We start from the raw sequence: 15,501 nt of genomic DNA, 5'->3' as shown, positions 1-15,501 counted from the left end.
CACGAGCTTTAACTGGTACTTTATGTTGAAGGAAGTTCAACAGTTGTTAAACTACCTCTGGTACTTTTTCTGTCAGTAACCGAGTGCAACATAACCTCAACGGTTCCTGTGAAAGCTTGTTGTTAGACCGTCTCATGGTCCCTGTTTTAAGCACCAAAACTACTTATAATATAAGTATACGTACAGAAAAAGTTATTATTATAGAGCGTGATTTAACTACGATGGCACTAGAGGATGGATGGGTCAAACAAACTGAGGAGATGTTTAAAAAAGTTGTAAAATGCCCAAAAAAAGACACAAAATGACCAAAAAAGTCATGAAAGACCAACGAAAGAAAGAGAATGAGCAAAAGACACAAATTGACCAAAATAAATAAATCTGTAAAATTACCAAAAAAGACAAAAAATTACAAAAAAAAGACACAAAATTACCTAAAAAACATGTAAATTGACCAAAAAAGACACAAACTTACTAAAAAAAAGTCATAAAAGACTAACAATAAATAAAGAATGACCGAAAGACACAAAATTACTAAAAAAGACAAAGAATGACCAGAAAGAGACACAAAATGACCAAAAAACATGTAAAATTACAAAAAAACATGTAAAATTACCAAAAAAAACATGTAAAATTACCGAAAAAGACACAAAATTACTAAAACAAAGTCATAAAAGACCAACAAGAGACAACAGAACGAACGAAAGACCCAAAATGACCAAAAAAACATGTAAAATTACCAAGAAAGACACAAAATTACTAAAAAAGACACAAAATGACCAAAAAAGACACAAAATGACCAAAAATGACAAAAAAAAGAAACAAAATAACCCAAAAAAAGAAACAATTACCAAAAAGACACAAAATTACTAAAAAAAGACACAAAGTTACTAAAACAAAGTCATAAAAGACAAACAAAAGACACAAAATGACTAAAAAAACATGTAAAATTACCAAAAAAGAGACAAAATGATGCTCCCTCCCAAACATAGGCCTATTTAGTAAAGCGCACCAGTCGCATCATGTATAAAATAAACATTACATATAAAATAGATATTATATATAACATATGTGTTATATATAAAGTGATGTGGAGGCTTCCTGCAGAGAGCAGGCGGGCGGTGAAGTGCTCCAGCAGCAGATTGTAACTGTTTTAATGGTAAATTCGTCCTTTGAGTAAAGTCGTTTCTCCCTGTGAGGGATTCGGTGGCGGGTCGTCGGGGTCACATTATGTAACGGTGCAGACGCGGCGAGCTCGCCATCCGAGGGCACCTTCATCAAGGCGCTCCACTGCGGCGGGCGGCCGGCGGTGGAGGTGACACCGCTTCATTACGGCGCGCGCTCACCTCGGAGCCGAGCCGCGGGGTCAACTATTGATCCCATCGGTTCATTGAGATCGTTTATCTTCCCGCCGGCGTCCCTCGCCGCACGCCTCCCCGCTCCTCAGCCCCGTGATTGATCGCCACCTGATCGCTAACCAAACCAAAGCACAGCGATTTTCCATCAGTCAGTCAATTACCGGAGTGGACGGGTCACGCTGCTTTCCTCTCCGGCTGCTGCTCGCCAAGGGTCGTTAGCCGGGTGCAGATATGGAAAAAACCCACCTAACCCTAAAAAATATCCTAACAAAAGGTTTTTCAGCTGTTTTCTTGTAGTATTAGACGTCCTTAATAACATACTAAATGTTTACCAAAATCTGACCACGAGAAAGGTCATTTTTAAGATGGGCAGATAGAAGATATAGAAGATATAGAAGATATGCTGGTTTACTGCATAACTTACATGCTCTATATTGTTTTTGTGGTTTAAATGGAAAAGTGAGATAATGATCAACCATGTAAAATGACCAAAAAAGAAGTAAAATGACCAAAAAAAGACACAAAATTACCAGAAAGACACACAAAATTACCAAAAAAATATGTAAAATGACCCAAAGAGAGAAACCTTTTGTTAGAATTTTTTGAGGGTTAAACCATATTTGCACCTGACTACGTGACTGACGGCGCTCACAGGAAACTGAAGGTTTTTTCTGTTTTTAGGGGCTTTAATTGACGCTTTGACAGCCGTTTATGTGCTGAGTGAGTTTAGGAGCCTTGAGCATTTCAAACCTGTAATTTGTAAAATGCATGGGTGTCACTGAGAGAAGCACTTTCCTCTTTTTATCTCCAGAAACACTGAGTAAAGGATTCATCGAGCCGATCCTCCACCTTTTTAGTTTCATGTTTGTTTTAGTTTCCTGATTGAAGAAACAGAACTAACTGAACTGACACTGTTTTTTAAGGAGGGAACATATGTGCTGACTGGAATAAGTTTTTTTTCTGGTCCTGGATCTGTGACATTCCCAGTAAAATGTATCCAAGCAGCAGCCACCAGTGCAGAGGTGTCTTAGACACAAAGTTATCAAAAAAGCCCCATGTAGAATTACCAAAAAATAAGTAAAATTACCAAAAAAAGACACAAAATGACCAGAAAGAGACACAAAATTACCAAAAAAAAAACATGTAAAATGACCAAAAAAGAAGTAAAATGACCAAAAAAAGACACAAGATTACCAGAAAGAGACACAAAATTACCAAAAAACATGTAAAATTACCAAAAAAGAAGTAAAATTACCAAAAAAAGACACAAAATTACAAAAATAAAACATGTAAAATGACCAAAAAAGAAGTAAAATTACCAAAAAAGACACAGAATTACCAGAAAGAGACACAAAATTACCCCAAAAAACATGTAAAATGACCAAAAAAGATGCCAAATTACCAGAAAGAGACAAAAAAACACACATTTTTTTGCATAAAGTTAATAACTTGCTGGTTTACTGCATAACTTACATGCTCTATATTGTTTTTGTGGTTTAAATGGAAAAGTGAGATAACGATCACTGCTAAATTTGAGTTACTCAAAACCAGATAATTTACTGCATTATATAAAGTGTTGAAATGAATATTGAGCAGAATTTAGTTCAGAGTTTTGGTCCGGCCCTCGGCAACCTTCACAGTAAAATTAATTGCCCAATGCTGCTTTACACCATTAAAAAATAAAAGTGGTGACGTGGAAGTAAGAAATTGCATAAAATGGACTTAAAGTTCTGACGTCCAGTACTGTACTTTGTCACTTTCCACCACTGTAGACAGAAAACAGGACTTATTTTTACCCGCCGGACTTATTAAGTTTATTAATGATACATGACGCTGCAGCCTGAAGTTTGTTTCTTCTCTTTCTGACAGTTCTGCAGTTAACGGTTTCCCCTTACTGTGCAAATGTGTCCGACTTTAACAAACACACTTTGTGCCGAACGTGTTCACGCTGCTGCTGCAGAGCCCAGAGACGGCCTCCTATTAGTCTTTATTTTTAATTCCTCGGCTCTAATCCCGTCAGTACAACACGGTCGCGTCGTGCTCGCCTCGTTCTCTTTTCACTCACTGATTCATTCCACTCACTTCGACTCTGCAGCACAGATGTTTCACATTAAAAGCCTTCCAGCAGCTGAAGTTGCATAATCGCTGCCCCCTTGGAAGTGTTGATTGGGCTGTTTTTTATTTTGACTCTTCTCCTGATTCAGGAACATTTAAAAATTCAATTTGAAACAAAAAAAGACAGAATTTTCAATGTCAAAATCGATTATTATACGAGTATGTTGAGTTATTTTCTCATGTTATCCCTATGGAGGCAAATACAAGAACTTTTTATTTATTTTACTGTTGAAATGTTGTCTTCATATAATAGCAATGCATTGCTCCACTTGCTGTACTTATTGAACAGTTTCCAATTCTCTCCTGTCCTCTCCTCTCTGGTCTGTGTAAACAACCTGCAGTTTAGGTCAAAACTTCACAGAATTTTTGTCAATTAACCGTTCATTTTAGCCAAGTCATTTTGGGCTTCACAGTTTCGCTGAGGAGCACAGAATTTTATGTTTTTGACGGTTTCTGGTTAGTGCAAACGCTTCATTTTTAACTGATTTTTTTGTGAATAAAATATCACCATTTCAAGCTTAGAGTTGGCTGTTTTTCCTGCTAGAAGTATTTGTCACACGTGACTAGTTCAAGGACCGTTAGGAGTTTCTGGCGATTATGGATTGTGCAATTTTGTGAAAGGTTGTGTGTGTGTGTGTGTGTGTGTGTGTGTGTGTGTGTGTGTGTGTGACTCACGCCATGACGATGACGCTGAAGTCCAGCCAGTTCCAGGGGTCCCTCAGGAAGGTGAAGGGCCCCACACAGAAACCCCTCGCCAAGATCTTTATGAGGGACTCAAACGTGTAGATACCTGTGAAGGTGTACCTGAGAGAGGGAGGAGAAGGAGGAGAGGGAGGAGAGGGAGAGGAGAGAGGGAGAGGGAGGAGAGGGAGGAGAGGGAGGAGAGAGAGGGAGGAGAGTGAGGAGAGGAGGAGAAGGAAGGAGAAGGAGAGAGGGAGGAGAGGGAAGGAAACAAGATGAGAAAAGGACAGAAAGAGGAGGTGGAAGGAATAAAATGTTAAAGGAGTGAAGGAATGTTGAGATGAATAAAGAAGAGACAGAGAGAGCGAGAGAGAGAGAGAGAGAGAGAGAGGGAGAGGATGAATATTCATAAAACCAGCAGAGCCTCAACAAACATCCTTCACTTATTTAGTTTGTCCCCAGAAACAAGTTTGACCCGACAGGACGACAACTCAACCACAGAGACAGACAGACAGACAGACAGACAGACAGACAGACAGACAGACAGACAGACAGACAGAGAGACAGACAGACAGACAGACAGACAGCAGAGACACAGACAGGCAGACAGACAGACAGAGAGACAGACAGACAGACAGACACAGACAGGCAGGCAGACAGACAGACAGACAGACAGACAGACAGACAGACAGACAGACAGACAGACAGACAGCAGAGACACAGACAGGCAGACAGGCAGACAGACAGACAGACAGACAGACAGACAGACAGACAGACAGACAGACAGACAGACAGACAGACAGACAGACAGACAGACAGACAGACAGACAGACAGGTACTTACTCCAGGTACTTGGCCCAGTAGGCGGGCTCTGACATGGCCATGAAGCAACAGTTGGTCAGGATGGTGCACATGATGAACAGACTGAATAACGTGAGCAGGTTAAGGACATAAAGCTTCATAAAGGTTCATAAAGGTTCATAAAGACAGAAAAATACTTCATCTGTGACATCACTTCGTTATAAAAACAGACTTTTCACAGTTCAAGTTTCTTTACGTGCACAAACTGGATTAACTGGATCTTCACATTGACATCATCTGATAATATGGTTGAAATATTGACAGAAATTCTATTCTTTGCATTATCCTTTGTAATGATAAATATATATTTTTGAGCTTATTGTCTCATAATCTGTCCTGAACTGTGATCAGACTAAAAAAGAGGTTTCTCAGACGTATTTATATATATTTCATAGTACATACAGTAGTGTGTTTTTGAATGTTTTCTTGTGTGTGAAGCATACAATTTATTTCTGAGGACTAAAAAGAAGAAAGCATCATATATAACTTTATATATAAAGACAATTTACAGGCATGGAAAAATTATTAGACCATTGTGTTCTTCTTGTTCATTTTAATGCCTGGTACAACTAAATGTAGATTTATTTGAACAAATATAATGATAACAACAAAAATAGCTGATAAGAGTTTAATTTAAGAGCTGATATCTAGACATTTAACATGGTTTTATTGATAATAACCAAAATCATTATCAAGAAAACGTGGAAAAATGATATCAGCTCTTAAATTAAACTCTTATCAGCTATTTTTGTTGTTATCATTATATTTGTCCAAACAAATGTACCTTTAGTTGTAGCAGGCATCAAAATGAACAAGAAAGAAAGGTGAAAACAAGGGCATCTAATCATTTTTTCCATGACTGTATATTACATTGGCATCATGCCACTCACCTATTTATCTTTTAAAGGTATAATGTGCAACTTTTCCGCATTAAAATGTCAAAAAACAGCTAGACTTATGTCATATATTTTACTTACATTATGCAAAATGTTTCCAACAATTTTCACGCTAATCAAAGTAACGTTTCATTTTGTCATGATGCAAAATTGTGGTTGTCTGCTAAAAGTTGTCCTAAATTGACTTTTCAGACACTTTTAAGCCATATTTTTCCCATCTTGGTGTTCTTTAGCTCTATATCTAAACCAGATGAAAGATTTGACTCATCTGATGTCTGGTTCTTGAGTTATGAGAGAAACAAGTTGAGCAAAAGACGTCAGGGCGCCCCATGTGCACCAAACTGCATTGAAGAAACGCCGATTTTTAACATGAAACTGTTTTATTCTGTGTTTTTACTGGATTTAATAAGCATGTTCTTTGTTTTTGGGGGGCAGGAGACCTCTGTGGAGAATTCTGCCCACATTAAAAAACTCCTTAAGGAGTCTTAACCAAAAGACTGTAAGGGCAGCTGTGTCGCTACTTCACAACCTTACAGTCTTTTTATATTGCAATGACATAAAAGGACTTACAGTGCATTAATTAAAGAGTTGTTTTTAGCTCTATATTAAAACCAGATGACTGATTTGACCCATCAGACGTTTGGTTCTTGAGTTATGAGAGAAACAAGTTGAGCAAAAGACATCAGGGCACCCTGTGTGCACCAAACTGCATTGAAGAAACGCCGATTTTTAACATGAAACTGTTTTATTCTGCATTTTTACTGGATTTAATGAGCAGGTTCTTTGTTCTTGGGGGGCAGGAGACCTCTGTGGAGAATTCTGCTCACATTAAAAACCTCCTGAAAGAGTCTTAACCAGAAGACTGTAAGGGCAGCTATGGTGGTGAGGACAGAAACTCCCATGATCCTGCGCTACTTTACGACTTCACGGCAGAAAATGACTTAAAATGCATTGATTAAAGAGTTGTATTTAGCTCTAAATTTGAACCAGATGAATGATTTGACCCATCAGATGTCTGGATTTTGAATTATCAGTGAAACAAGCTGAGCAACCGACATCAGAGTGCCAAACTGCATTGGAGAAACACAGATTTTTAACATGAAACTGTTTTATTTTGCATTTTTGCTGGATTTAATGAGCAGGTTCTTTATCTTTCAGGAGCAGGAGACCTCTGTGGAGAATTCTGCTCACATTAAAAACAGAAAATGACTTACAGTGCATTAATTAAAGAGTTGTATTCAGGCGTGTTTGCATGATGGACCTGTCTGTAAAAGTCAGCGTCTCCACAAATGTCAGAAGAGTCGCAAGTTTGACCTCAGATTTGTGGAAAAAAACAGTTTTTACAGTTTTTCGGTGGGAGGCAGTAGGTGGGTGGAGTTCAGCGGAGGGGGACAAAAAGTGCCAAGAAGAGAATTAGACAGTCAATTTGGTGTACTTTTCCTGTGATTTACGGCTTTTAGTCGCTGTGGATAAGAGCACAGAGTCAAATGTAAAATGGAAATGTCCTCCGTGTAATGTTGGCCATCGAGGAACTGAAGCTTTTATGACTTGTTCCCTCATTGTGAGTCTCTCCGGAGAGTGTCAGCTAAACGTCTGTGTGTGTGTGTGTGTGTGTGTGTGTGTAGAGAGAGAGAGACTACATGCCGAAGTGATTTTACATGTCCTTTTTTTTTTTTTAAATACCTTTCACTGATTTCCCATTAGGGCTAAATAAAGACGAAGTGAACTGAAAGGCTGTGCCAAGTTAGCATGTGTGTGTCGATGGCTGCCACCTTCAATACGGCAAATTAATATGCCATTAACAGCACCGGCGGGAGAGAGGGGCCCACTCCTGACTAATCATCATATAATGGGGAGCGGTAACTTTCCAAAGTGTCAGAAAGGCAGCGCTACATGTTAAATATCACCTTCACCTGCCATGTTCAGCACGCCACACGCCACCATGTGGGAGAAAAAACGCGCTCAGCTGTCAATCACAGCTATAAATGAATCATAATTATTATAATTTGGCAGAAGGAACATGCTCCCCGAGTGAAAGCGGCCCAAACTCCAGCTGAAAGTTGTTTGAGCTGCAGGGTAATTGTTGATTGAGTGCCGGCTGTAATGATGTTGGTGGCAGGCGGCGAGATAATACGCTTACCGATTGACAAACAACGCAAATGTCCCCCCGCCGCCGCCGCCACTGCAGAGCCGGGAGCTAATTACGCCGTAATGATAGCCCTGCTGTTGTGGACCTCCCAGGCCACCGTACCGGTAATGTCATTACACCTCCCACATCCACCACGGGATCTCTTCTTCTTCTCGCTCAGCTCTTTTTTCGGCCCTCCTCCTTTCCACATTTGTGTGACTCCATCTTTCTTTCTTCTTCCTGCTCACCTCCATCACTCGTTTTTTTTTTTTTTTTTCCTGAGCTTGTACAGAAAGGTCACGACCGGGACAGACAAGAACCTTAAAGAGAACCCGCTCACTAGCTGCTCCACTGACTGCTTTTATTTTGAAAAAACAGCAAGGAGGACATTTTATGGGGAAAATATATTAGGTGAAAAATATTTGAAAAAATATAGAAAAATAAATAAACTAAATTATGAAATATTATAAAATATACTATCAAGAAATGTATATATTTCTGAATATATTATAAACCTTAAACCTTAAAGCGAACCCACTCACTAGCTGCTCCACTGACTGCTTTTATTTTGAAAAAACAGCAAGGATGAGAAAATATGAAGAAAATATATTATGGGAAATATAAAGAAATATATATATATTTTGAATATATTGTAATTCTATAAAATATCATATAAGTGGACAGTAAAATACAATAAATAATAATATAATCAATTATATATATATACCCTTCCAAAAATAATATAAATAAATAACATTATAAAAAATATATTAACACGCAAAAATTTGAATGTATTATAATTCTATAAAATATAATATAAGTAATTAATAAAATAAATAAAAAATATAATCAATAGTATGTATGTTCCCTGTTATTTAATATAATAAAAAGGAAATAAAAAATCAAACATTTTCAAAAAATAAATACATTTTATTATGAAAAAATATTTTAATTTTTTTTTAATTACATGAAATGTAAAAAGAAAATCAAAATAGAAAAATTAAAAATAAAACTTAAAAATAGAGTATATTATAATTCTATAAAATAATAAATGGATAAAAAAATGTCCAGATACTGTTTTTAAAAAGTGAATAAACTTAATGCTTATATTTATTGTTTGTCGGACTGAAACAAAAAGAGAAAAGGAAATGAAATAAAAATTATATTATATATATATAATGAAAAAGAATTATCATATAATTTATAATTATTATAATTATTGTTATTATTATTATTATTAATATTATTGTTGTTATTGTTACTATTATAATTAACATACAAAAATAAAATATATCATAATTATATAAAATAAAAAATAAATACAAATATACTGATTATTAAAGAAAAGTGAATAAACATAATGCTTATAATAATTATTTAAAATTTTACATTTTATACATTCTTATTTTTGTATTTATTCTGGAGGGAGGTTTAATGTTCTTTTTTTATTTTATTTTTACTATTTTTTCATTTTTTTAATGAATTTGCACGAGACGAAGTAATTGATCTATGTGTGTTTTGTTAATACACTGACAACAAAACTCTGTGGTTAATATTAATATTTGGTTTAAATTCACTATCTGTAGCTATTGGGCACTAAAAAGGTTTCCAGCTGGATGTGAGCCGTGGACAGTCTGTGCAGATCTTTGGGAACCAGCTGCAAACACGATTCTACACAACGCTCTTTAAATCGTCCAGATGTTCCTCAAACGCACCATGAAGTCAGAATTACTGACAACATGAATTCGACACCACGAGACTCAGCTGGCGGCTCCGCTGCTGCCTGATGGATTAACGACGTCCCAGAGCAAAGCCTCATGGGACACCAAGTCAAATGTGTGTCCTCCAGAACAACGGCCCCATGGGAAATGTAGTCAAACTGTGTTTTCTGTCAAGAAACGACTGGTGGCGTTTAACCGTCCTGTTAGCTTCGTTTCTCCGGAACAGCAATAATGTTCGTGGGTCAATTTGACCCGAGGCATGTTTATAATTATAGTGTCAGAAACTAAAGAATCCCAATAAACATTGTTTATATTTCATTATAACTCCATTACTCACCATTTAAATCAATATTTACCTCTGTAGGGGTCACAGGCATCATACAGGTTTCATTTGAGGAAAATTAACTCGTTTTTCATAAAAAAATGCATCTTAAAACTTTTTTGAAATATATATGTATATATATGTATATATATATATATATATATATATACATATATGTATATATATATATATATATATATATACATATATATATACATTGGAAAGACCTATGTATGAAATACAAAGTTTTAAATTAAATAATTGATTTATTTCAAATTTAATTTTTAATTTTTAATTTTTTTCTTTTTATCAAAAAGTAATTTTAACTATTTTTTTCTGATTTTTAAACTTTGAAATGTGTCAATTTGACCTGCAACATATGAGGAGGTTTACGTGATTTAATTTATCACCTTTTCATAAAACTATAACTTTAATCTTATATCAAATATTAAAATTTAACAGGCAAAACATGGAATTCTTCCACCCAAAAGTGCATAAATATTTAATACTCAAACATTGGAGTGAGAGACAACTGTATTAAAAAATTAAAAAATATATAAAAATGTTAAAACAACTAATATATTGTCAAATAACAGTAAACAACCATAAGTTATTTTACAGATAATACATTTGAAGATAGGGATAATATACAGTAAATATCTGTATTTTTTTTTTAAATGGATCAATTTGACCTGCAATATAACATGAGGGTTAACTGATCACCTGAGAGAGTTAAACACACAACCTTTGTTTTCCACAAGTGTGTGTGTGTGTGTATGTGTGTGTGTGTGTGTGTGTCCACCTCACACCACAGCTTGTCATTGTGGCGCCAGTGTGGTTGGGCATGAATCCAGAGCACACTTGATCGCACACACACACTTACAGAAACACACACACACACACACACACACACACACACACACACACACACACACACTTACAGAAACACACACACACACTAAAACTCCACTTCACGGCACAACTTGTGCCCCCCTCAACATTATAAAACATACACTCAGACAAACACACACACAAACACACACACACACACACACACACACACACACACACACACACATCAGCGCTGCCACACCTCCGCCGCCGACCTCTTCACCCTCTCATCCGCCCGGCAACAGCAGCGTGTCCGCCGGCTCGACGTCTCTCAACACCAGCAGCCGCCTCCCGCCTCACGTAAAAATAGACGAGTGTGAGGTGTGTGTGTGTGTGTGTGTGTGTGTGTGTGTGGGTGGGTTGGGGGGGGGGATGTTGAGTTTTGGGTGTGAGGTAAAATCTGTCATGTCGGCTCGGTGTCTGGAGGCCGAGGAGCAGGACGCCGGCCGGCGTGGCTGCAGAGCGGCGTGGGGACCAACAGCTTGAGGCGTCTCCACATCTGGAGAACATCTTGGTTTTTATCTTTTCATCTTTTATTTCATTCTTAGTTTTTTAAATGCTTTTAATTCAGGTCTTATTTTTGTTATTTTTTTATTGGTCAACTGCTGGTTATAACCATAGACTGTATATAAATAATGGACGTAGTCACCATGACGACACCCGTTGGTTTGTGGCCCGTTGGAAGCATCCAGTTCAGCGTTACACTCGCCGCCATCTTGTTTCTATGTAATGGGAATCTGTTGCTCTAATTTCATTGTATTTCATTTATTTTTTAGATAACATGTCCTTTTGTTGGTCCTAATTCTTATTTTATTTTATTTTATTTTATTTTATTTTATTTTATTTTATTTTATTTAGGGCCGGGACTTTAACGTGTTAATTAAGATTAATTAATTACAAAAAAATTAACGCTTTAAAAACAATTTTAATCGCACTTAATTTTTGCAACGCGGAACGTTTCTCGTTAATTAATTACAAAGCCTCTAATTAATTCGATATTTTTTTTAATCGAGTCCCGGCCCTTATTTTATTCTTACTTTTTAAAATGGTTTTATCCAAACGTCTGATAATATTTAATTTGTCAACTGTTGGCCATGATTATTATTTTATTTTAATGTTTTATTACACATGGTATCATGTTATTAATATGTTGTGTTATTTTATTCGAAAAAATAATCATAATAACAATAATGACAACTAATACCAACTAAACTGAGATTATTATTCTATCAAATCTCAGTTATCTAACTCATTAATCTCAGTGTGATGTCATCACAACAAACCTACAGGTGTGAAAACACACAAAGAACAGACGAGCAGGGGAGGTCAGAGGTCAGAGGTCAGACCCGGACAGTTTGTGTGTGTATCCACCTGTGTGTGTGTGTGTGTGTGTGTGTGTGTGTGTGTGTGTGTGTGTGTGAGCAGGGACCACCTTGATGGGAAATATTTACTGGTCATGTTTATAGCTCGGCAGACAGCTCAAGATGATATCTGGTTTAGAAATACGACCCAACAGGACACACACACACACACACACACACACACACACACACACACACACACACACACACAGTAGCCAGTCGGTTGACATGATTGGTAAACACGCTGTCATTCCTTCAGCATCCAGCTGCAGGAGCCGGTTTAAACTCGACTCAGATCAGATTCAGGATTTTAAAGAGATTTCTGACAATTTAAAGCAGCAACAAGATGAATATCAGCCAGAACATTTATTCAGCTACTGTATCCAAGTCAGTATTTGCATTTTATGCAGCTTTTTACTTGTATTTCACAACATCTCGGACGGAAATATTCTGCTTTAGCTACTTTTTAGATTACAATTTTGGAGAAAATCCAGTGTTGGGATGATGGAGATTACTAATGGAGGAATAAAATCTGTTTATTTTACATTATTTTCTAAACAACCCCTCCATTTACCTTCTGCAGGCGAATAACTACCTTCGTCGTACCTGCCCTAATTTGTCACTTTATTGATAAGGGTTGCAATTAAAGCAAAAAAAAAAAAAATCAGTGAGTGCATAATTTATTTAATGGACTTTAGATGTGTGTAATGGGTCATTTCACATTAATAAGCCATTAATAACCTCATAAAACTGCGCAAAAAGCATTAAGGAGATGAATTTCTAGAGCCTGCATGAATCAAGCTGATTAAATTACACTTTTTTACTTTCTCTTTACTGACGTACAAGTACAGAAGGAGGCCTGTTGTCAGCTAAATGTACTCAAGTACCAAGTGTTGGTGTGCAGGACGGACTCTCTGACATATTATAGTGCTGCATCAGAGCAGAAACAACATGCATGAAGTGATGTATACTTGCTGTGGTTGTGCAGCCTGCAGCCATGGAGCTCCCAGCATGCATCTATGTTTTGTTTACATGATCACCCACAGAGCCGCCAGGGTGGCCCGGCAGCTCACACACTCCCCCCCCAACACACTCCAGGCTGCAGGGACGCTGCTCTGTGTCCGACCCCTGACCTCTGACCTCCCTGCAGCCTGCAGCAGACCACAGTGAAGACGTCATAAGGATATGAGTGGACCAGGATCTTGATGGCGATCCTGCGGACGGGGTGGAAGGGGCTGAAGATGTAGAGAGCTGACGTGGCACTGAAGCGGAAGATGGCCTTCCCTTTGTTCAGGACTATGAAGGTCTGAGAGAGACACACACAGAGAGATGCTTATTATTAGACTGACCACACTGAGACTGGCAGGGATGTTTGGGTTAAATGAATCAGGACTCGGGCTTTGGGGAAAAATAACATTAATTAGCGCTTCGTCCTCAGTGTGGATGTCTGAAGGAGCTCATTAAACCCAGCAGGAAGTTAAATCATCAAACTCTGGGATTTCTTGCATTGTTAGGAGATGAAATGCAACATTTGGAGCCCCGTGGTAACAGCACATCATATACAGTAATAACCGCATCGTCTCACTCTTCTTTATATTTGGATGATTGATGATGAAGTAACTTGTAACTTTCCACTTCACTAGTGATTTTATAATCTCTTTCCCACAGATTTACCAGGACATAGTTTGTCATGTTTACACTGTAATAAATTATTCTGTAGTCATTTCATTTTATATAATATATTTGATAAAATGTATTAAATATAAAGGCGTCCTTGATTTTGAGGCAGTTGTTTCAGTAACTTTAATATAAAAAAAAAATTGAGATATAATCTACTTATTTTGATCACATTAAATATAATCTTTATGTGTAAGTAATTCTAAATCAAGAGGATTTTGAATGAATCCAACACAATAGAATTAGTCTGTTTTTAATTGACAGGCACTTCCTGTTAAGTTGTTATTAACTCAACTTGTAACGTAGTTAGATTTAATTAATAATATTGCGTGCAATCTGTTGCCTCAATTTTATTGACTAGCTATTGTTTATCTTTTTTTACACATACACACTCATGCATGCAGATGGCAACAAACATCGCCGGTAAAACTGAGGATTAATGTTCCATTAGTTAGACTTATTTACATTGCAGCGCACACAGAGAGTCCGGCGTTTGTGTGCTACGGCTAATGGTGCGTTCAAGGTCTACACGAATGTCAGAATGTTCAACGTTGTTCAGAGCTCCAAGTTCCGACTTTCAATGTAAATTGAACACACCATAAGGCGTTACGGTAGGAACGTGTTAGACCCGCCTTCAAAATAAAAGCAAACACATGTAGCTTTCAAAATAAGAGCACATGGATGTGTTAGCAGAATCCACCACAGAATTTACAAGAAAACTGTCAAAATATGACGCCTTAGATAAAACATATAAGAACCCTTATTCTACTTTACAATAATTCATTCAAATATGCAATGATTAAGATGGAATAGTGGCATTAGAATGTGCGAGAGCCACCAAATTTAGGCTTTTAGGGCACCAAAAAGTCTCTAGAAGCCATAACCAAAAATGAACAGGAAGTTGGCCATCTTGGATCGAAAATGGCGTTTTAGACGTTTTTCAGAATTTCCACACCACATACTTTAACGAAGTCCTCCTACAGATTTAATCCGATTGACTTCAGACTTTATTCTACTAACCACTAACCAGATCCTGTTAAAAACGTTAAATTCTGCTCCTCAGAGACACTGTGAAGACATGATTGATTCTGCTCTAAAAACATAAAAGAATTGTATATATATTCAGTTGAGTTTTGGACATTAATCTGAAGCCCTGCTGCGTCCTTTGATCCTTTAAAACCCACAGAAAGTTTAGTTAAACTGTTTAATTAATCACAGAACACGAGCACAGGCTCAGAGGTGCTGAGTGTGTTTTGTTTGTTCCTGCAGGCCAAACCACACACACACACACACACACACACACACACACACACACACACACACACACACACAGGTGATGATGTGCGTGTTCTTGGTTAAAACCCAGAGGAAACACACCTGAGCTAAAGACGGAGGCAACAGGAGGAAGAGAGGTGGAAAGAGAAGGAGTGAGGAGAGTCCCTGCAGACGAACGTCACAGGAGAGAAGGACAGAAACAGAAATACAAAGAGAGC

General features: G+C 37.3%; 1 protein-coding gene across 1 annotated transcript in view; it reads right to left on the bottom strand.

Moving 5' to 3' along the window:
- The window catches only part of LOC131962372 (sodium channel protein type 4 subunit alpha-like), a 245,957-nt gene that overhangs the window by 167,757 nt on the left and 62,699 nt on the right, over positions 1-15,501 (bottom strand). Inside the window, exons 4-6 of the mRNA XM_059327367.1 lie at positions 13,520-13,637; positions 4,995-5,085; positions 4,146-4,274 (exon numbers count right to left, since the gene is read on the bottom strand). Coding sequence (XP_059183350.1) covers positions 4,146-4,274; positions 4,995-5,085; positions 13,520-13,637 — 338 coding nt within the window. The remainder of the gene's footprint in view (positions 1-4,145; positions 4,275-4,994; positions 5,086-13,519; positions 13,638-15,501) is intronic.

This window comes from Centropristis striata, chromosome 23 (assembly GCF_030273125.1).
Source record: "Centropristis striata isolate RG_2023a ecotype Rhode Island chromosome 23, C.striata_1.0, whole genome shotgun sequence".
NCBI lineage: Eukaryota > Metazoa > Chordata > Actinopteri > Perciformes > Serranidae > Centropristis > Centropristis striata.
The sequence above is the reverse complement of the archived record's forward strand: the minus strand, read 5'-3'. Positions and strand labels throughout refer to the sequence as shown.